At 52.0% G+C, this 23,751-nt stretch overlaps 1 protein-coding gene across 3 annotated transcripts in view; it reads right to left on the bottom strand.

The window, feature by feature from the left end:
* The window catches only part of ACTN1 (actinin alpha 1), an 88,803-nt gene extending 69,060 nt beyond the window's left edge, over window positions 1–19,743 (bottom strand). For 2 of the 3 annotated variants that reach the window (XM_019733475.2, XM_019733477.2), the window contains exon 1: window positions 19,252–19,630. In XM_019733475.2, the coding sequence (XP_019589034.1) occupies window positions 19,252–19,356 (105 nt within the window). In that variant the 5' untranslated portion in view covers window positions 19,357–19,630. Of the gene's footprint in view, window positions 1–19,251 lie in introns of all 3 variants that reach the window. The other variant, XM_019733476.2, reaches the window with a different exon arrangement.
* Window positions 19,744–23,751: the final 4,008 nt, after the last annotated feature.

Genomic DNA, 23,751 nt, shown 5'->3' with positions numbered 1-23,751 from the left:
AACCCACCCTCTCCCAGCCTCAACCCTTAGAACACAGAGTAAGGAAGGGCCCTGAAGTCCAGCCAAGGTAGAACTCACCTCCCTCCACCTGCTTCAGTACCTTGAGTCTACCTAAAGCCATGCAAGACCAGGAAACTCATCTTCGTAAGTTATATAAATGTCTAATCAACTAGACGGTACACCTGAAACTACATAATATATTTTATGTCAACTGTAATTGAAAAAAATTTTAAATATTTTTAAAAGGTTATGAGACAAAGGATATTGTATATTAAAAAAAGCTCCAATACAGCCAAAAAGAAAAAAAGACCAGGAAACTCACGACCTCACATTTCAGTCCTTCTGTGGAAAGTTTGACTATGAGAAATTCTGAGCTAGAGTCCACCTCCACCCAATTCCCATCAAGTCCCACTTCTCCCCTGTGAGCCTACCAACACGGCAAACCCAGCACAGTCCCTCTTCTAGAGCCTTCTCTAAAGGGCCAGGTTCCTTCAATATTCCTCTGACATGGTTCCCACCTTCCCACTCTCTCCATGGAATTACACTGGTCTCTAATCCTCTCAACTCACAATGTCCAGTTCAGACAGCAGAGCACTGAGCAGGACTCAAGACAAGTCCAGAGGCCACTAATGCCCCCAAAATGGCCCAAACTTGTCTGTCCCTCCACTGATTCACCCTATACTCACTGTCACCCACCCCCAGGCCTCCTTCTCTCCAGCTGGCTCCCTGCCCACTCCTTCACACTCATCTCTTACTCCTCCCTTCCCAGAACCTAACACTCTCTGTTTCATGCCTTTCCTTTGGTCACACTCTTTGCCTGGCCCACCTCCCCCATCCTTTACCACCCAACACCCTTGCCTGACTCACTCTTACATAGTCCAGATTCAAATTTTAGCTCACATCATCACCTCCTCCAGGAAGTCTTACCTGTCTCCTCCAATCCAAGGTGGACTGGGGCCTTCCTTGGAGTCCCTTCACTATATGGGATATGACATCTTTGAACACGACAGGGAAATGCCAGTTCATGGTCTCTCACCTACTGGCCTCTTCAGAGGCAGGGATCACGCATCTGGTTCTGATCTAGAAAGAGCCAGTGTTTAATATTTGCTAAATCTGAGTGGCAGGCAGATGGGTATTGGTTTTACTGTTCTCTGCACTTTGTCTTATAATTGAGATGTCATTTAACAAAAAAAAAGATGCACGGTAAATGGGAATGGAGTGGATGAATTATTGCTGCAGTGCCTTCAGCCCAGGGTCCAATTTTGAGCATCTCAGTGTCTGCTGACCTCGTGACCGAAACTTTCCTGCTACCCTGGGGCAGAAGCACACTGCCCCTGGCCAGGTACTGAGTGCAATTAGTTCACACCTTCAGGTGAACACTGGCACCGTGGTTGACATAAGGGTGAGTTTTTCTTAGTACTATATTATCATTTAATCTGTTTGTCCTTTTTCACTTGAGAAGTTCCTAGCACGCTAGCACGCTAATCTCCCTATAAAATAAACCAGATGGCTGAATAGGACAGGCAGGTTCCACTGCTAATTGTTGAAGCTGGGTAATGGGTACATGGAGATTCATTACACTATTCTCTACTCCTGTGCTTGAATTTTCCATAAGTGTGTTTTTTTAATTCATTCATTCATGCAACTAACATTTCTTAAGTGCCTACCACATGCCAGGCATCGTGGATAAAGAGAGAAATAAGAAACAACCCCCCGCCCCCCATGAAATGATAACTTTATTAAATTCTACATTATTTGCTACCTTATCCCTCCCTGGAAATTAAACACCGAATGGTACTTGTGCCATGCTGACCTCCGCAGAGGAATGAATAGCTAATGAGGGACTTCGGACAGTGTCTCCTGGGCTTGTCTTCCCAGCCCTGGCTACTCCCCCTACACTTGTAGTCTCCCCATACACAGGGCCACCCCTCCATTCAGTAGGTGGCTGCAGGAAGCAAAGGGGGGTAGATGGTGGGCCTCATGGCTGCTGTCAATGTCACACACGCACAGGAAACCATGCTGGGTAGCTGCAACTTAAAGGCAACTTTCCCTCCAAGGGCAGGATCCAACTGCCCTTCATTCCATCTTTACAACTTTTCCTAGAGCCCACCCAGCATCAGGTGCTAGGCCAGCTCTGGGGATAGAAATAAAGGCCACATGGAGGCCCCTGACCTCAAGGGAATTATGGTCTTAATGACTGGCAATTCTTGGATTCCAATCCTTGCTCTGCCACTTACTAGCTGTAAGACCTTGGACCAATTACTAAACGTCCCTTGGTCTGTTTTTTCATCCATAAAATGGGGATACTAGTGCCCACGTCACGGGATTATTGTGAGGATTATATGGGAAAGTCCTTGTCCCAGTGCTTAGATACAAAAAGCTAAGGACAGTGCCAGGCACATAGCTCAGCTCCAGGTCCAGCTGCCACTGCTAGTTGCAGGGGGCGCAGCCCACCATCCCTTGTGGGAGTCAAACCGGCAACCTTATGGTTGAGAGGACGCGCTCCAACCAATTGAGCCATCCGGGAGCTCAGCGGCAGCTCAGGTCAAGGTGCCGTGTTTGATCTTAGTTGCAGAGAGCGGAGCCCACCATCCCTTGTGGGACTCGAGGAATTGAACTAGCAACCTTGTGGTTGAGAGCCCACTGGCCCATGTGGGAATCGAGCCAGCAGCCTTCAGAGTTAGGAGCACGGAGCTCCAACCGCCTGAGCCATCGGGCCAGCCGCTCAGTGCGTTCTTGATCTTCTCAAGGTTCTGACTCCCTCACCTTTACATAGGGTTAATACTTCCCACCTTGTGGGGATGAAATAAGAGGGTGTATGTGAAACAGCCAGTGCAGAGCCTGCAACAAAGCAGGGGAAACACGACCGTGGCTGTGTCCGAGGGTGGAGGCCTGGAGCACCTCTGTGGACTCAGGGGCAGCCCAACCTTGACACAGCCAAGAAGTGACCCAGCTGAGGCAAGGCCAGCACGGCTGCATTCCCAGGAAGGCAGGGAAAGCCACCCCTCCCCAGAGGTTAGGCCCAGCAGCGGCTCATCGCAAGACCATCCCTGGGGACGGCCAGTGCCTGGGGTGCCGCTGCCAAGCAAGACGGAAAAAGAGCAGACAAGAAGAAGAGAGGAGGAGGGCAAAGAGAAGTACGGAAGAGGAATAAAAAGCCTCAATGTGGCCCTGAGCTGCCCCTACTTCCATTGCTCATCACAGCTCTTGGACCTGCAGTGTCAGAGACCAGAGAGACACCACTTCCTACCTGATTCCTCAGTAATGCGCAGGAATATGTGTCGAGAGAGAGGTATTTGGGGCCCCGGGAGGATGGAGACCTGGCTCCATCTCTAGTGAGGGGCTTCCCTTCTCCAGTGTCCTGAGAGAGGAGGCAGCCAGGGCAGCGGTTACGAGTGGTTAGGCGTCTGGCCAGGCAGTCCTGCGTTCACAGGCCACAGTGCCACTCAAGACCTGTGTGGATTAGGGCAAACTATTTAATTTCAATAATCCTCAGCGTCTTCTGTAGAGTGGAAATGAAAATGTGATATACTTTATACTTCATAGGGTCCTTACGACGATTGGTTGATAATGGATTCAGCACACAGCTGGGTGTGTGATAATAAGTGTTCGCTGTTAAGATCACTAACGTCACCAACTCTACCACCACTTGTCCCTCTGGCTCATCCTTGCTCCCCTCCTCAACTGCAAAATCAGGAGCCAGTCCCAGGAACATATGAGAGCGATGGCAGCTATGCAAAGGGCCCGCCTGTCCATCACCACTTCCAACCTGGCAGAGTACAGCTGCTGGCATGTGTAAAATTCACCTGAACTTGACCACCCACACACTAGCCAGAACCCCAGCAGCTCCATCTGCCTTGAGAGCACAGAGGCTCGCCCTGCCTGTCTGTTAACAGGTGTTCTGGAGCCCACCCACAAGGATGACTTGTGGAAGATGGTTTACATGTGCCCAGAATAAACAGTCCTTACGAAAACCAGCCCCACAAGGAATGAACTCATGCAGGATGTACTTGGAAAGTCAGATCACCACTATGGACCTGTCTCTTCCCCTAGGCGGGGAGGGTCAGGTGACAGTATAGGTCCCTTCTGGCTCAGGCATTCTAGGATTTGATTTCTTTAAACTTTTACAAGGGAGAGAACCAACAGAGCTGGATTCTGGGAGTAAACAAAGTGAAAAAACAGGCCTGCCTATTGACACCAGTGCCTTGGGCAGATTCCAGGCTGAAATCCTTGCTCCCTGGCTCTGGCTGGAATTTCTCCTACCCACTGAGCCCACAGGCAGGCCACCTCCCTCACACAAGACCTGCAGGGCAGCCAAGCCTACACAAAGAACCAACTATGAATGGTCCAGTGGGCAGAGGTGCTCTCCCCACTTCTCCTGAGCTACTACTCCCATACACCCCCGTTCCACCCCCATCACACCTGGAGCTTCCAGGCTAGAATACAGATCTAACGGACCTTCACCATCCCCAAACAAGGACTTCCCCACTCTCCCTTCCCCAGGCACCTGGCTTCCCACTTGGCCACCCCAGCAGGCATTCCAGAGTAAGAGAATGTGTGTGTTTGTGTGTGTGTGTGGGGGGGGGGGGGGAGAGGCTGCACAGAGCACTTCTGGGTCCATAAGGGAAGCTCATTTACCTGGCCCACCCACACCCTCCCTAGAGGGCAGGGACTAATTCCTGAAAGCTGAGGACACAGAAGACTCCTAAAGATAAGAGCCTGTGTGTTAGCAGAATAGTTAGCTTCAGAGCCAGGCTGGGAAACCCTGAGATCAACCTCAAGGTCACCTGAAGAAGTGCTTAACTCCTGCCAAGAGGACAGAAATGTAGAATGTTGGCATGGACCCAACCCTAGAGGCCATCTCCATGCAATAACCCAAATAAGACATTTACAACAGAGCACCTACCACCAACCCATCACCCAGCCCCCTCATTTTATAGGTGAGGATCAGGTGTGATGTGTCCAACATCGCACAGTAGCTATGAGCAGCTCTAAGACAAGACCCCAGGTCTTCTGCAGCCCTGGCATATAATGCATAATCATTCTCCCTGTTCCCAGGGGACAGGACTGGTTGTCAACCTTGAACATGTATCAGAATGACCTGGAGGGCTTGTTAAAACACTGATTGTGGGGCCCCCTCTTCAGTCTGTCATTCAGTAGGTCTGGGGCGGGACCTGAGCATTTACGTTTTTAACAAGTGAGAGGGCACTTCAGAGTTACAGGCAGGGTAAGGAACTGGGGCTGTTTTTTGCAAGCTACTAGAGAGATCTTCAGCCAGACTGACTTTGCTGGTATTTTCTACCTGCACCTCCTCTCCCTCTCCTCCAAATAAGTAAAAGCTGCGTTCTTTCTCTATTTAGGGGGCCCAGTCTTGGGGAGTAGATGTGGTTCTACATCCTGAGCAACGGTGTCTTCTCAGGAGCCTCCCGCTGGCACATAGTAGGCACTCACCAAATACTGGATGTGCTGAATGGTGCTGGTGAGTGCCTTTGGCAAGGGGGTGGCAGCCACAGTCCAGCAGGAGACCCTCCGGCAGATGCTGGGTGACAACCATCCGAGTTACCCAGGACCACTCCAGTGATGGGGCTGAGCCCAAGACCCAGAGCAGGGGCTGGTTCCTTGGCCTCAGAGGTGTGCCCTGGAGTCAGCAGGAGGCTGGAGGCCAGGGGAGCTGCCGGCCTTGTACTTGGGATGGGATCTGAGCCTGCCACACCTCTTGGCACCCCTTCCCCAGTTGTCTGATTGCTGGGTGGCAGAGCCAGCACAGGCCCCCAGTTCCCTATTAGGCAGTCCAGCTGCAGTTTTTCCTCCTTGGGCCTGAAGCCCACTTGAGATTCCTCTCCCGAGGTACTGGCCATGCTGACCCATCCCTCTGCTCCCTGCCTTATTGCATTTGGCAGGGGCCCTTATTTCAGAAAATCTTAGGGAGTTTCTGGTCCTCTTATGTGGGTTCAGGGGCCTCAGAGGAAGTAAAACCTGGACATTTGTTTTCCTTCTCCTTCCAGCCCCAGCACTGAGGGTTCTCTGGAGTGTGAGACGACAGCAGCCTTTTTTCTTTAGCCATAGCATCCAGCGGTTGTGGAACCAGACAGAACCTCTGGACCCTCCAGCTAGCCAGTCTGTGGGGTCCAGCGGGACCCTGGTCCACCTGCCTTCTGCTTCCTTTCTGTTGGGACCTTGCGGGGTGGCATTTAGGAGAAGAGAAGGTGCAGAGAGGCTGTCCTTTCCGCATTATTAGGCCAGAGAGCTGCTTGGGATGAGGTGGCATGAGTGTGTGCAGATCCCAGTAGCACAGCCTCCAAGAGCCCCAGATAACAGACCCATTACTAGTGGGCCCCAGGAGACCCCCACAAACCCGCCTTCAATCATCCAAGGGCCCCAAGTCACTCATAGAGCAGTGACATCCCCTGAGAACCCTCCAAATGTCTTCAGAGCCAAGAGTTTCACAACAGTGGCCAAAGCAAGTGCGATGAGGCTGCCAACACGTCTGTCCTTTCCAGCTCTCTCCGGCCCATCCTCTACCCGGGCACTAAGTGAACGAGGCAAGGGCTGAGTGGCCCAGAGCCAGGGGAGAAGGAAGAAAAGGCCAGAGCCAGGAAACCAGGCAGGGACAGGGCGACATAACTGGAATCCCACTGGCTGCCCCTGGGGCCTAGCCAAGAGCGGCTCAGCTGTGCCTCCCTTCCTCTGGCCTCTTCCAAAACTCTATGTGCAGAGAACGACAAACTTCCAAACGCTCCAAGATGCCACTGGGAGATGTGAAATAGAAATTCATTTAGAAGCATTCCCAAATACATTCACAGTAGCTTTCTGTCACTGCATATTTGCTTCACCAAGAAGCAATAAAAGCACAGCTGCTACCCTGAGAGGAGAAAGGAGGGCAATGTGATGTTGAGTCCCTAAAAACCTGACTCTTGGAGCCCCAGGAAAAGAGGACAGTGGGCAAGAGTGCAGCTGCCCCCAGGTGAGGAGAGAGCCCGATGCCAAAAAACTCCCAGGAGGAAAGAAAAGAAACTGAGACTGACTTCTCCTGCCCTCCCTCATCAAATACCAGCAAGTCTTTGAACTCCAACAGAGTATAGAGCACCACCCACAGAGGCAGGAAGCCGGACTGCTAGCCCCCCTGCCACCTGTGAGCAGCTGTGTGACCTGGGCAAGTAAGTCCCTCAAGTCCTCCAGCCCCTCCAGGCCTCAGCCGTCTCATCCAGGACACTCATCCACGAAACGGGGCGCTGGGTGAGTCTCCAGTTCGAGGGCCTGGGAGAGGTGCGCGCAGACAGGCACGGTGCACAGGGAGATTTTGCATATGATCCCATTTACATAAAGTCTTAAACAGGCACAGAAACACAACGATACAAGCAGGAACTGTGTAAATGTACGCTCAGGAATGAAAACACCAAACTGGATAGCAGTGAATTGCAGTGAGGGAAAGGAATGGTATTAAGGAGAAGACTGCAGGGGCCTCAACTCTATCTATAATGTTTATGGTCTTTGTGAACTGGACTCAAGAGAAGAAAACCTGGAAATAATGGCTGCAACCATCTGAGCCTTCGCAGGTCTTTCTAAACTTCCTTACCTCCAGCTAAACCATCTTATAAGGGTGTTGTGAGGATTAAAGGAATTAATATCTGGGAAACACTTAGAAACACGCCTGGCCCATAGTGCAGTACCAGGTTAGTCCGTAGTAGGGGATGGATGCTTGGCTCCATATTCCAAGACATATTCCCTGGGCCACAAGAGGGTCTCAGTTGGGCCTTCTCCTGAGCCAGCAGCTCTGTGGAAGGGGAATGGGGGCAGGTCCCCCAGCCAGGAACCTCTTGGCCCCACTGTGGCCTCCCTGCCCATGCCAAGCAGCCCCAGTAAAGGGGTTCCAGATAAGCCCACTGAACTGAGACTCCAGTGCAACATTCCTTAATTTTTTAAAAAGCTGATTATGTACAATGAACCTCTAAATGTACTATTACTTAACTTAAAAAAAAAGAAGGTGGCTGTCACTGGGGCTAAAGTTTGGGAAATTATCCAAATTTCTAAAGAGAGGCCTCAGGGCTTCGTGCATGTGAAGAATGCTCCAAACAGTCCCAAACAAGGGACGAAGGGCAGGAAACCAGGGGTCTGGCCCTGCTTCCCCTGCTCCGGGAAAGCGGGATTCATGAGCCACCTCCTCCAGCTCCCAGGGCCAAGTCTGCAAAAGCACTTTGGGTTCCTGGAAAGAAAGGCCTTTCCGAAATATCGGGAACTCTACTGGAAAGTGCCATTATATATTATCTGGAGGATGTCTGCGGTGTTTGAAAGGGAGCCACTCCTCTGTCAAAGTCAAGGTAGCAGCCAAAAACAACAGAGGGGCTTCTCAGAGCTACACACACACACACACACACACACACACACACACACACACACACACACGTGCATACACACACGCTCACTCACAGACCCAGACAGGCACAGAGGTTAAGATAGTGACAGTGGGACCTCAGCAAAGCTGCTGCCCTTCCCTCCGGCTCCCCACCCCCCAGGGCCCTCACACGGGGGGTGGTAGGATCCTGTTCCCTGGTGTTGGAACTTAGGAGAATTAAAAGCCCCAAACCACAGGCTGTTCCATGTAGACATTTCCACATGGGACATAAGGAGAAAAGATAGAGTCTGACTGTAGCAAGCCCCCTCCCACCCACATGCAAGGCTTGCTGCCTCTCTTCCCAGATGGAAAGCCAAGTTCCATTAGGAAACCTGCCTGAAGGAGGCCACCCACCTCGACGTTCCCTCCCCTGGTGTCACTTCACCTACAGATGATTTGAAAATAGAGCTGAGCACCACTCTATTCTATGCCCATCAGTTTTCGTCAGCTTTACAGATGGCTTTTAAAAAACAAATCTCCAGGCCCATAAAAATGCTCCCCTGCAAGCCCTGGCCTGGTCTCAAATCACAAGCCTGTGACCACCCCTGAATAGCCTCACAGCACCAACCACCCCAAAACAGGAAAAACAAGGAAACAGAAAAACAAGGTAGAGGAGGTAACTTGTCGGAAAGGCTCCCTTCCCCTAGGATCACGGCTCCAGCCTCAGCTGAACCATCTGGGACCTTGGATATAGACCCCAGGTGGCAAGGTTCCAATCCAGAGGTCAGGAAGGGCACTGTCCCCTCTGGCCCAGCCCAGACCTTAAAGCCAGAGCTGCTCACCCCAACCTAAGCTTTCCCTCACCAACTTTCTTAACCATCTCAAGGCTTAAGCAAGAACCTCTAACTTTGGGTTTCATGTGCACAGGCTTTTACAATCAAAATAAACACTCAGCTACCTGGTTCAAAGCCTGTTAGGTTCCTGTGGTGACCAAACAAAGGGACCAACAAGAGCAGGTGACACTGAAGGAACCCAAGCAGCAGAGGAGGGGACGTGGTTGAATCTTAAAGCAGGGAAACCTGTCCCCAAAAGCAGGGGTCAGCTCTAGGGAAGCCATGGGGGACCTCCAGGCTCAGGGGACTTGAGTTTATTCCTGAGAATTACTCCTCCTACTGAAAATGTGAAGAACTACAACTAGAATCTTCCACTACCTGTATTCAACCAAGAAAAGGAATTTCAGAAATGCCCATTCACACCCCTTTAGCCTCAGAGACCCTTCAGTCAAAGACCCAGATTCCAAACCAACTGTACCCATTTCTGGCTGTGAGAGAGGCCCTGGTAAAGGCACTTAACCCTTCTGAACCTCACATGCCGTCTACGAAACAGGGATAGGACCTCACAAGTCGGCTCATTGTGATTAATGGAAAGAGAACCACATGTGAAAGCATAATTGTTAAAAATCATGAATCACATAATGAGTACTCGATTATACACCATCTTAAGTTGTTCCATTTCATTTATGTAAGCCTTGTCTCTCAATTAAAACATGTATTCCAGACTAGCCAAGGGTGTGTCTGTACTTCTGGTTAATAGATGAGTGCCAAGGTCACTCTATCTAGGTTCATTCCTCATCTGGCTTACTAGCTGGTCGACCTTGGGCAACTTCCTTTACCTCTCTGAACCTCAATTTCCCTGTCTGTAACAAGGGAAATAACAGGACTTCCTCAAAGAGTTTTTTGACAGACTGAGGTAATCCGAACCATGCAACCTTTGACCAGGGTGAACTATTAGTCTTTTTACTTATTTGGGGAACCGAGACGTTCTTAATAAATACTGGTTGGTTGGTTGTTTGATATAAAACAGATAACTCTCCTTTCCTTTTCTCACCTTCTCCTCTGTTCCCAGAAGGTGGACAGTGTTTGTGTCACCTCCCAGATCTTGGGCTTGTAAAATGCTTTCAATCAAAATGAGAGGTTCCCTTTGAGCACCAAGAGTCCAGCACCTTCATCCTCAGCCCTTTCTCGCTGTGCAGCTGTGAGCCTGTCATTTTACGTCTCGAAGCTCAGGATCTTCAACTACGAAGTGTGATTTTACCACAGACCTTACAAGGCTGTTGTGAATATTAAGTGAGGCCGCTGCCTGAACATGGCTAACACACAGGCCATGTGCAAGAGGGGTTTCTTTGTGTCCCCACCCCTGACCCTGTGGGTGACAGGTCTGGAGAGGACCCCATAACCTCTCCATGAAGAGCAGATCCCAGCGGAGCAGTAGCCCGCGGTAGCTAAGGAAGGACCAAGCAGGCAGTTTCCAGGGTAACAGTACCCTCTGCATCTACTCCAGAGTTCCATCCCCAGCTGCCTTTTATTCTCCGCCTCTGTAGTGGGCTAAGTCACCTTTTCCCACTATTGCTAGGCAACCCCTGAGTGGTGCAGCTGCTGCCTGGGGGAGGACCCTGGCCCTCCTCTCCCCTCGTAGCCTAGCCTAGGGCCCTGGGGAGAGCTGCCCTACTTGGACCCCAACCTGTTAACCCTGGGGATGGCAGAAGGTGAGAAGCGGTCTCAAGCCAATAGGGTTTATAGATGCAAGTCCAGTGCGGACATCCAGTGAGGACGTCCACCCCCACCTCCCCCACCCCAGCCTTCTGTTGGTCTCTGCTTGTCTGTGATCTATTCTTCAGCAGTTTCCAAGAAAAGGGCCACATCATGCTTTTTATGAAAGCTGCTCTTCTTGATTTTTCTCCTCTTCCACTCTCCCACTCACTCATCAGGAACCCAGATCCTTGGCATTTGAGTAAAGAGCGAAGGAGAAAGAAGGGGACACAAATGAGAGGAAGAGGGATGCGGATGGATGAGTGTCCGAAACTCCTGTGCAGGCGCTCACCTCCGGGAGGTGGGATGACAGGTAATTGTCATTTCCTTCTTTATATCCCTTAGCATTTTCTGAGGGTCTTTTGAGATATAACTATTATACCATAAAAGTCACCTGTTTAAAGGATACAATTCAATGGTTTTTAGTATATTCATAAGGTTGCCAACCACCCCCACTCTCTAATTCCAGAATGTTTTCATCACGGGGTTTTGTTTTGTTTTGCTTGCCTTTTGTTAAATACTCCTAGACACGCGAGCATTAGTTTTCTAAGCAGCAGAGCAAAGTAGTGAGGAGGCAAACTCCAGAGCCACATTGTCTGGCCTCAGATCCCAGCTCTGCCTCTGGCTGGCTGTGTGATCTTGGAAAAGTTATATGGCTGCTTTGAGCCAGTTCTCTCATCTTTGAAATGGGGTAACAGTCGTAACCACCCCACAAGAGCAGATGTGTTGATGCATGTAGACTTCTGAGGACAGTGCCTGATACTTAGCAAGTGCTCAGAAAGGGTGAGCTGCTATCATTATTATGAGCAAAAGAATTTAACTTAAAAAATAATCCAGTCCTGTCCTGTCTCTGGTCTGGGAGGATGACCCTGCCCAGGCTGCCGGGGACAGCCAAAGTGTTTGCTGATTTGTCTGAAAAGGGCTGGAGCTGGAAGAAGGCCTTGCCACTCCCACCCATGCCCTCTGCAACCCATGGCGCCATTTGGGCTGGCTGAATGGGCACACAGAGGGGACAGGTTGGGGTCATGACTGTTGCGTATGTGGCTTTGGGGACTCATGGTGCCACATACATCGAGATTCTGCCAGACAATCCCCAGGCAGGACATAACATGGGGAGAACAAGTGAGACAGGGCAGAGCGTGCCGGGCCAGCCCTCTCCATGTTTACCCCCCACCTGCCGAAAAAGAACTCTGGGACACGATGCGCAGCCTGAGAACCAGTGAGAAATCTTGATCACGTGTTAAGAGGAAGGTGGGCTTCCAGGGTGGCTCTGAGCCCTGGTTTGCTGGGTCTCCTGCCCCCACCATTCCCAAGGTTCCTCGCCTCAGTCAGGACCAGGTATAGACAATTAGTACTTAGCAAGATGCTGATGCCTCGGCTGATGGAGACACAACTCTGGACTGAATCATGAGTCCCACTGGGGTGACCCAGTCTGGCTAAGACAAAGAAACCAGGCTAAGGGGATTCCCTCTGCTCATGGCCTCTCAGCCATGACCTTTTGGGGAGCTGGGGCTCCGGGACTGCTCTAGTATCCTTGGTGAGTAACTCAGCCAGCTCAGGGGCCCTTCTACAGAGATGTAAGCCCACTGACCACACTCAGAGGCAATAGCAGCAGGGCCAGTGGGGACAATGCCCTCACACTACTGCCCCTCAGCAGCACACCACTTCCCAGGAAAACCTTGGGCAGCTTACACATGGGGCAGCTCATGTAGTTAAATGGCTGAGATGGTCCCAACAACACCTGCACTGAGGTGTGGGGCTCCAGGGTCAACCTGTGAGCTGTACGAACAGTCTGGCCTCTCAGAAAGGTGAGAGGTCAGCTCTGGGAGGGTCAAAGAGAATAGGAAAGGACCATGAGTAAGAACCATAGGAGGGGTATTCACCAGCCTGCAGCAGTTTGCAGTCCCTGCCAGGATGACCCGCTGATGCCACTGCTCTGCCCTTCCAGGCTTCTGCCTTCTCCCCTCCTGTCCTACCCTCCTTTACACACGTGCACACACACAGCCCAGCTGCCAGGAAAGGGAGGCTCCCCAGCAGAACCTTCAAATCCTGCCTATCCTTGGAGATGACGCTCAAATGCCCCCAGCCGTTCACCTTCACCGTCTCCACCACCACCGGCCACAGTGCAGGCTCCTGCCCTGCAGTGACCATGGCATTTGTCTCAGCCACACTTCTGGCCATTATTGGCGCAGCCCGGTGTGCTTTTTTTGTGTCTTTCTGGTTCCCGCTCCACCTGAACCATGATTTCCACGACCTCACATGAGTGGAGCATCTGATACCAGTGAGGGGTTCAATCAACCTTCACTGGTTGACTCCACAAGGAGAAATTGTCAATGTTCTCATACTACGAAGGGACTGGAAGGAGGAGAAGCAGAGACACCCGCTCTTCCCTAGAGATACACAGTAGCAGGTCTGTGACGATGTCCTGTCTCAGGCTCGTGCTGCCTCACCCTCGCTCCAGACCCACAGGAGGCACCAGGTCTTGTATGACAAGTCCTCGAGCCAGGTTTATGGTTTGTGGACACTGGCCGGGTGCCCAGCCCCAGGCCTTCCTCAAGAAGATGGAAATAGGAGGCCCAAATCCCAACCACAAACCCCAAACTACAGGAGGCCCATTTGGTCTGACCTCGTCACACTCAGGTCGGCCCAAGGTCCTGCCTCCTCCCACCCCCACCCTCACCCACTGGGAACAGTCTCCAGCTCGTCTTCACGAAGTAAGACCAGGAAATGAGTTTCCTCCTTTTCCATTTGAAAAGGCTGGTGACCAAGAATCCTGCAGGAACCTGCTACCCTTTTACTCCTACAAGTCCATCTCCAGTGACCCCAATAGCCCCTCGAGGTCCCATCATTCCTCAAAACTCAAAACTGGAAAGTCTGGATCTCATTAGCTCCAGGCCTTCTCACACCTGCCGTAGGGCAGCCAGAAGCAGCCTGCCTGCCCGGTCTGGGCCAGCTGGCCCCGATGCTCCAGGCCCCTGTCGGTCTCTCCTTCAGGCCTTGTCAATCACTTCACCAACCAGTGAGACACCTGTTCTCAGCGCAGCCACATGGGACAGGCTTTGGAAAGGAAGCAGCTGCAACAGGTCCTGGAGCAAAGCAGGGCTGGGTAAGCTGCTGGGAGGTGTAACGAGGAGGGTGGGGGCAAAAATGTCCCAGCTACTTAACAGTAGGTCCTGAAGACACCCCAGATTGTCTCTTTTAGAGGAAATTCATATTTTGAGGTCATTTCACCTGTCCTATAACAAGTTGACAAGCAGTTTAACATTCATCTCTTCATCCTGGATACCCAGGAAGTAGGGAAAGGGTGAGCAGGGACTTTACATCACTGTATAGGTGAAGAGACTAAGCAGTCAGAGGGGTCAAGTGACATTGAATAGCCAGAGCTGACTTCAGGGTCAGAGGTCAAAGACAACACAACTCCCATAAATTCCTAGGCAACCTTCGCTCTTTCTAAGGTGGGTTTGTATACTACACCTATCTCAAAGCACATTGGGTAAAGGCCATAGAAACTCTGGTTCCTCAAAATTGTTGACATTAGTGAGCTAGGTGCTATACTAAATTCCCTATGTATACATTACTTGGTTTAAACAGGCACTCAACTATATCAGGCAGGAATGCTTGCTGTCTCCATTTCCCCACTGTTATCCTCAGGCACAGAGCAGGCAAGTGGCTTAGCCAGGATCAAACAGCTTGTCAGTGGACGGGCAGAGATTTGAATTCAGTGTGCCCAGAGCATGTCTATCTGCAGAGGCTGAAGCAGATACAGCTCCAGGATGGAGTGGTTTGTGTGGAATGTAAAGCATTTCATCCCTATCTCCACCCCCCCACCCCCACCCCCGAGCCAGGAGATGGGCACCATGCACGGCACCATTTACCCAACTGTTCAGCGTTATTTCCTGACCACCTACGGCAGGTCTGACTCTGTACTAGGCAGTAGGGATTCGGCAGAGACCAGGGGAGGCTGGGCTGGGTCCCTGCCGCCCTGGGCACTGGCACGGGGGGAAGCAGGCAAGATCAGAACGGCGAGGGGCGTGAGGGTGGACGCTGGAGCCAATGCTCTCCTCTCTCGTTTTACTTCTGCCAGGCGTCACTCTGACTTCAGGAGGCCTAACCTTCAGGACAGGCAGAGGCCCTCTCCTCCCCACCTACAGCAGGCCTCCCTCTTTGCAGTCTTCCACCTTAATCAGTGGTCTTGCTTAGCTCCTGCGATGGTCACGCAGTCCAACAGCAAGTGTAAACAACGTGGCCTCTCTTCCCACGACCTGGCTTGACAACCTGGCTTGACATGGCTGCAGAATCAGGATCTGGGCCTATTTACAACTACATTCTTACACCTGCCAGGGCCACTTCTCTGTTTCAACATCCGTTGGCTCAACAAATATTGATTAAACTCCTACATGGAAAAACCCCCAGGGCTGACACCTGTGGAAATACACATTAAACCAGATCCTCCAGGATTTAAGAAGAGAGAGTAAAATTTAACAGCAGACAATTCCATTTTACATATCTTCTCCCGTCAACCCAGCAAGGTGAGGATAGGACAGTGGTGTCTTAGCTCCTTTTTATAAGTAAGGAATTGGAGGGTGACAGAGGTTAAATAACTTGCCCAAAGTCACACGTCTGAAAGTGTAGAGTCAGGATGCTACTCAAAGTCTATGTTCTCTCCAGCCGGCCGCACATCAGCACACACATACATGTAAAGACAAGGGCAAGATCCTCGTGGGGGAATAAACTGGAGACTATGGTCAATCCAAAAACATGGGCATTCAGACCTACTGCCCCTAGGAAAGGTGGCACTGGAGCTCAGCCTCGAAGGTCAGGAAGACTGTGAAAGCCAGTCAATTCCTCTAATCCACTGCATTTTGTGTCTGGAGCCAGGGAGTCCAGCCTGATGAACTCTGCACTGAAGCATTCTTTGAAGAAGGGACAAGCCACGGCCAACCGCTGCAGGTTCCTGAGTCATGCCTCCTGCCTGCACAGACTGCTGCCTACTCTGCATCAGGCCCCACCATTCACCAAGGAAGTCCTTCTTACCACATCATTTGATCTTATCCCTGTAAGAGCCCTGGGGGGGAGCAGGGCAGGAATGCAGCCCCTTTACAAGAGGAGAAAACAGAATGGAAGTGCCACAAGAACAGACACTTCGTCTTGTCTTGGCCAGCCCTCTTATCCCCAGCACCTCAAACTGTACTTGGCACAGAGTAGATACTCCAAAAGTGTTTTTTGAATGATCTAATCAGAGTTCTGAAAAATGAAATGACTTGCCCAAAGTCTCACAAATAGTCATGGCTGCACCAAGGCTAAAAACAGGATCTTCTGCTTCCCACCCAGTGAACTTTGTATCCCACTGCACTGTCTCTTCCCCATTCCTCTCACTTACTCACTCTCCGGCTTCCGTCTGACATAGATTCTGGTCCACTTGTCAGTTCTGGTCCCACTCAATCCTTGCCTCCCAGGGTCAGCAGGGAGGGTGTCAAAAGCAACAAGTTACTTTAAGTCTGATCCCCTACATGTAATACCATTTCTTTATATCCCACTGAGAACTAGGTGAAATCTAGGCCCATGCAAAGTAACAGAGAATTCATGGCAGAAAAAAAAAAACTTTGGACCAAATTTTCCGAGTCAGGCCGGGAGCTTGTGACATGTCCCGCCAGCCCCTTCCACCGACCCCACCCAAGTAGGTGTTGGCTCCCCTTGGTCCAGAGATCCTGACAGGCTCTGAATGCCAGGTCCAGCTTTCCTGCCTCCCTCACCAACAAGGGACAAGGAGGGGAAGATGCCTGCCCCAAACCTGGCTGCATCCCAGCCCCACCACATACTAGCCTGGGACTCTAGGCTGGTTACTTCCTCCTCTCTCTGCCCCTAATTTCTTCATCCCCATGTGTGCCTGGTTCACAGAGCTGCTGGTAGTAACAAGTGAAACAATATATGTGACGAGATTAGAACAATGCCTGGCACACATCAGCCAATGCCAGCTCTTGAACGGTTGAGCTTGCCCCGTAGATTACCAAATTCCCCAAATGACCCTGTTCCCACCTGGCTGCCCAGGGGCCTGGGGCACACCCACACCACCCAGGCCAGAGCTTTATGAATATACAGAGTGGGCCAAAAAAAAAAAGTATACACATTTTAAGGAAAAAAATGTATGAATTGTAACATATACTGATAACAAAAGATGAATACAAGTCACGTTTGACTTCTGCGATTACAAGAGGTGCTCAAAGTGGTTACCATCAGCGTCCAGACACTTCTGATTATGGGGAACTACTGCTTGAGCATAGATAACATCCCTTAAAATGTACATACATTTTTTTGGCCCCCCCGGTATATGGAGAGAGGGAATATAATTTTTCTCCCAAACTACATTTAGTATAACACATTCATTCATTCGATAATACTATGTTCAGGTCCAGTGCTCAGTGCTGGGGAGGTAAGTTTCTGCTCCCCAAACATTTAGTCCTCCCAGTCTTTAAAAGGGTCTAATTCCTAATTCTTGGGCAGTCCAGTCACTCCTACCCCTCCTGGGCACACAGTACATGCTCATTTAACAGGGATTTCCTTCTTTTCTCTTCTCCATGGAAGATCCCAAGACATCCACTACCCTAATCCCACCAATCTTGTCCAATTCAAAATCTGTTCTCAAGAAGGTTTCACCCTGAAATTTATTTAAAAAGTCCCTCTGCGTTGTCCCCAGGGGAATCTCTCAAGTGCCCACTCCATACTCTGCTCCAACAGCCCAACTGTTCCAGGAAGTAAGCAGGTGAGTGGGGGGCTGTCACACCTCTCCCCCAGTTCTCCCAGAGGGGGGCGACAGGAAGAGGAGGAGGGGTGCTTAACCAACTGCCACATTTCGAAGAAGTCACCTCAAAGCAGAGAGACCTTCCGATGTTGCCGTGTAGGGCTGGGCCCAGCAGAAGCTGGCCAGGGTCTCAGGACGCCAGGCTTTGAGGAAGCCCTTTGTGCGTGTGTTTTAAATTACCTCTGCTTGTCTGATGAAGTGAGTAAAAGGGCTTAGGATTCCTGAGTGAGCTAATACAGGATGCCTTTGGCTAAAAAAAAAAAAAAAACTTCAGTCGGCTCCCTAAACTCCCCCCCTTTTAAGTTTAAAAAAGGGAATGAATGTTACCATTTTTGGACATGAGCGTTCTCCCTCAAGCCCAGCCCTAACCGCACTATCCAGAGGGACGCGCCATCCTGTCCCCCCCCATTCCCAGATCAGCGGGGGGGGGGGATGGGGGTGGGGCGAGGAGGGATGGAACGAGGAGGGACCGGATGGGAGCGGGCAGCGGGGGAGGAGGAAGAGGGGGTTGTTCAGGGTACGTGGCCGCCTGGGGCAAGAGCTCACCGCGCAGGCAGGAAGCAAAGGGAGGGTTGGGGCGCCCTCCCCCTCCATAAGAGTGGTTTCTGACCTCTTCCTGCCACTGGCCACTGTGTCGGAGTCCCATCGCCAGCTGCGAGCCTAGCCTGTGTGGCTGAGTGCGCACCCGGCACACGGAGCCTGGGAGGCGGCTCCGTGGCTAAGCAGTGATCCCCAGTGACTGACCCCAAATACCCTCGGAGACAGTCCTCTGCCCTGAAGCCCCTTAATTCAGATCAAGTTGCCCAAACTCCCCTTCTCTCAGGAATGAGCAGGGGTCGGAGGGGCAGGACGCAGACGCAAGCCCACCTCCGCAGGCAGCTACAAACCACGAGTTAAGCAATAAAACGGTTGGCCGTCCTGACCCCGCCCACACAGGGCCCGCTGGGGAGCCGGCGTATACCCCTGGGTTTTCTCGGCCCCAGCCCCACTCTAGCAGGTCCACCTTAAGGCCGACCCAGAGGCGGCTGCCAATCTCTCTGGCGCCCGCTTTCCCCTCGGTCTGCGGGCTGGGAGGCGCAGAGTCCCGTGCAGCTTGCTCCCTCCAGGTACCTAGCCCAGGGCGGCTCAGAGAGCACGCTGCCACCGCACGCCATATGGAGAGGCGGCCAGGGGGCGGAGAAGGGAAAGGAAAATCGATCCTGAGCAGCAGCAACCGAACCGGGGATTCAGCCCCAGCCTGTGGAGCACCGCCCCCGCGCCCTGCCCACGAGGGGATGGTGCGGCGGCAGCCGGGTGGCCTGGATCACCAGCCCCAAGGGGAACTGCCCGCCAGCGGCCCCACCTCCCCGCGCTCCGGCTGGGCGCTCTCCCTTCCTCCCCGCGCCTGTAACCCAACACCCTACCTAGCAGCGGCCGCGCATCCCCGCCCCCGCTGGTGCACGCCTGAAACCCGTTCCGAGCCCAGAGCCGCTAGCAAGGCGGACGGAGCTGGCCCCGATGGGGGGCTGCGGCGGTTTGGGACAGATTCTGACCTTTCTCTGCTGCTTCTCCCAGGCCGGGTCCAGGAGCAGGTCTCGATCCCAGTCCTCTTCGGGCTGCATGTAGTCGTTGGTTTGCTGGGAATCATAATGGTCCATGACGGTGCGCGCGTGCTAGGGGCTGTATTTCTTCCTCCACCTTCTCTCCTGGCGGCGGCGGCGGCTGCTGCTGCCCCGGCGTAGGGAGGGAGTCAGGCCGGGCTGGGCTGGGCTGGCGGGGCCGGGCTAGCTCCCCTGCGCCCGGTTCCGCCGCGGCGCTGCTCGCGTAGGATGCTGCTTGCGGCGGCGGCTAGTGCTTGCGGACTGCCTGCCTCGGGGCGAGCGCTCAGACCTAATCTCCACGCACACTGAGCCGGGCGGACACACTCGCGCTGCGGGAACGAAGCGGGCGGGGGCGGGGGGAAGGGGCAGAGCCCTCCCGAGGTTCTCCATTGGCCAGGCGGAGTTGCCCAAACTTCCCCCCTTCGCCTCTCATTGGGAATTCCTGGCATCCGTCAGCCCGGCCGCGGCGCATATAGGTGGACTGGGCGGCCCCCTCCCGGCGCACACGCCCCCGCCCATTCCCCGGGTTCCCACTCCCCCGCGGCTCATGTGACACCAGCTTAAGCTGAACGGGACCGAAGTCGGGGTACGCCTCCGGGTACTCTGGGGACCGAGCGGCAGCGTGCTCCGGAGCCCCAGGAGCTGCCAGAGGTTGGACATGCTCCCCGCCCGCGGGGAAGGCCCTGAACTCTGGCGCGCTGGCGTTATTGCGCTCCCTCACGCGCTCCAAACCCAAGTGGCGAGGAGCTGGAGAAGGGACAAGCGGAAACCCGAAAAATATTTCATTTTCTCTTTCTCAGGGTTCGGAGAGGTTCGCACCCAAGGAAAGGGCGGGGAATGCGGGAATGGAAAGGAATTTCCTGGGAATTTCCTGACTATGCCGCGCCCCCCGCCCCCCCAAACCCGTCTGGTTGGATCCCGCCGACCCCTGCCCTCCCCGGGCCAGGTTTCTTGTCAGCCTACAGCGCTCTGAAGCCACAGTTTTCCCGCCCGCCTTCAGGCTCTGGGGACCTCTCAGCGGCGGGGCTTCCCAGGTGGCTGCTTGGTCGTCCAGCTTCCTGGGATCCCCTGCCGGCCTCCGCGAAGTGGCGGGAGCGGAGCTACCCTCATACACGCCCAGGCAGCATCCTGACAACTAGGAGGGAGGGCCCTGAGTGATCTACCTTCTCCTCCACGTCTTCCCCCTCCACCCGACTCACACACACCTGACAGAGAGACTGAGGCTCAAAGAGTTGAATTTGAAAAGGGATTTGGTAGGTTCTCAGGACTCCACAAGCCAATCCCATAACCTTATGCCAATAAAGGCATTGTTATTGAAGAAGAAGGAAGGCAAGGTTGACTAAATACCTCTAACTTCTTAGTGCCTGCCGGGGTTTCCTTCCTGGGACTTAGCAAGAGGAGGGTCTAAACACCTGCTCCAGCAGTGATAGACGCCTGGAAGAGGCAGACCCATCCTGGTGGGTTCCCCTGAGGGATCCCTGGACTAGAGAACAGCAGCAAGCAGATTGCCCTCCAATAGTTATGCACACCGTGGTGCTTATTTTATATTTGGGGCCCTGGGGGATGGCTGAGTCAATTGCAAAAACGCAAGTGTGTGAGTCCAGAGGTGAGTAAAGCAGTTAGAAGAAAAAGTTCACTGACAGGAAGGGCCACGAATTAGGACACTTGAAAGGCCACAGATAGACAAGGTGAAGAAAGTGCCTTTGACTCTCAGAAGAGCCAGCTGATGCTGTGGTAAGCAGATATATCCGTGGTGTCACTCCCTGCACCATCCGTCGACCTCACACGCTTATGCAAGTGTTACCTCTCAGCTCTGTGCCTGCCACAAGTCCCTGGCTGAGGAAGCCCTGCTTCTGAGCCACAGAGACAGCAGATTTATGGACTATTGTATAACCATTTCTAAACTATGGCTCAAAACCTAACCTAGAGGGTAATGGTGATGCTATATTCATTCGTACACTCAATAAATATCTGCTGAGCACTGTCTGTGTGCCAGGGGACGTGCTAGATGATATGTACATAGAGATGAACAAGACACAATCCCTGCCCCCAGGCACCCCAGCAGAGACAGACACATAGATGACAGGAGATACACTACAATGAGATAGATGCAAGGAGATAGATCTGTCCAGGGGACGCTGGAGGCGCAGTGGAGGAGCACTGATCCCAGCATAAGAAAGGAGGATCCAAGTATAATTTTTTGAAGGAGGTGAAATTCGAGTGAGACTTTAAGAGCAAGAATCAGCCAGATGAAGAGGAGTGTGGGAAGTTATTCCAGAGAGAAGGAACAGTGTGAGCTAATACAGAGGGTGCCAAACAAAATGTATACACTAGGGTTTCCAGGTGGGAATTCCCACCCGTTCTCAGGAATTTTTTTCACTTTCCCATTCCCGAATCCCGAAATATAAACTGTTTTCTGTTCTCCAGGATGATTCATTGACACAAAGTGACAGCCGATACTACCAACCACCTGGGTTCAAGGAGACTATTTTCCCGATTTCCCGACCAACTTTTCTTGGGATTTGGGAATGAAAAAGCGAAAAAAATTCCCAAGATCGGGTGGGAATTCCTGCCTGGAAACCCTAGTATACACATTTTAAGAAAGAAAAACTATCAAAATTACGCTGATGGTAACCACTTTGAGTACCACTTGTAATTGCAGAAATCAAATGTGATTTGTATTCATCTTTTGTTATTGGTATATATTGAGTATTACAATTTTAATACAGTTTTTTTCATTGCTTAAAATGGGTATGGGGGCCCGCCCTGTGGCTCAGGTGGTTGGAGCGCTGTGCTCCTAACGTCGAGGTCTCTGGTTCGATTCCCACTTGGGCCAGTGAGCTGCGCCCTCTACAGCTAAGATTGTGAACAACGGCTCTCCCTGTAGCTAGGCTGCCGTGAGCTGCTGTGCTGCCATGGGCTACGGTGTGCTGCCATGAGTGGCTGGTGGCCAGCATGAGTGGCTGGCAGCCATTGTGAGTGGCCGGCAGCTGGCGAAAGTTGCGTGAGCTGCTGTCAGCAGCCGACCAATGACTGGCAACCGACTGCCTCAACTGGGAGGAGCGCAAGGCTCATAATACCAGCCTGGGAGCTGTGTCCTACACGACTAGACTGAGAAACAACAGCTTGAACCAGAGTGGCGGGGGGAGGCGGAAGAAGGGGGAAAAAAAAGTGTATGCATTTTTTGGCATCCTCTGTATATGGGGGCAGAAAACTGCATGGGATAAAAGGAATGCCTCCTATTTCAGTGTGGCTAGATTAGAAATTCAAGGCCAAGAGGGGCAAGAAATGGGGCTGGAGAGGTGGGCAACAGCCAGACCATGAAGGTCTTGTATGTCCTTGTGGGGACAGACTTCCAGAAAGCAGTTTCCAGGCTCTCGGTCTCACATGGAAAGGTGCTAGCTCAGTTATTAGATGGCCATCAGCTGTAATCAGATGGCCATCCGCTGTGGCTGGGTGGCCATCAGCTGTTATCAGTTAGCCATTAGCCACTAATATAACTGCCGTGGCTATGCTAGGGGGTGGGTTGGTTGGTTGGTTGGTTAGTTGGTTGGCAGGCAGAGAAGCATGGATGACAGGTTGCGGATCGTGTGATCTTACTTCCTGTGTCTTGCCCGGCCTCCAGCAAGACTGGGGTGCAGCAGGACACCCTGTTGGGGTACTGGAGGATGTTTGCTTTTGTGTCTCAACCAGCTGCCATCAAGAATACAGTGGTATGACTCCCCTATCCATGGCTCCGTTGGGGTTCCTTTTTGGCCTCACCATATCCTGCGTTCTGGTGTGGGGAGCGGGACCAGAGACCCTGCATGACAGTCCTGTAAAGTGTAGATCTGAGGGGAACAAGGCTGGCTGGAAGCTGTGACAATCAGTTGCAAAGCTGTTGCAATAATCCAAACAGGAATGATGTCTTAGTCCATTTGGGTTGCAATAACAGAATACCAGAGACTGAGCAGCTTAAACAACATTGTTTCTCACAGTTCTGGAGGCTGGGAAGTCCAAGATCCGATTCAGTGTCTGGTGAGAGCCTGCTTCCTGGTTTATATGTCCTCATGTGTTATGTCCTCATGTGGCAGAAGGGGCAGGGAGCTCTCTGGAGTCTCTTTTATAAGGATACTAATCCCATTCATGAGGGGTCTGCTCTCATGACCTAATCACTCTCTTAATACCATCACACTGGGGTTTAGGATTTCAACATGTAAATTCAAGGGGGACATCAACATTGAGTCTGTAGCAAATGAAGAAGAATACATAGACAAGAAATACTTCCAAGATAAAAATGAGTGGCCAAGGAGTTTGTGAAGATGAGAGAAAGGTCTTTGTTGCTCTCAATAAATGTCCAATATGAGACAGACCATGCATTTCAATATATTGTCCTATATAAGCTCCATATATGAGGCGAGAATTGTTTTCATCTTACAGAGAAAACCAAATAAGTCTCCAAGATGTAGCTAA

The sequence above is a fragment of the Rhinolophus sinicus genome, linkage group LG03 (genome assembly GCF_036562045.2).
Source record: "Rhinolophus sinicus isolate RSC01 linkage group LG03, ASM3656204v1, whole genome shotgun sequence".
NCBI classification, from domain to species: Eukaryota; Metazoa; Chordata; class Mammalia; order Chiroptera; family Rhinolophidae; genus Rhinolophus; species Rhinolophus sinicus.
This window is presented reverse-complemented; position numbering and strand designations above follow the sequence as displayed.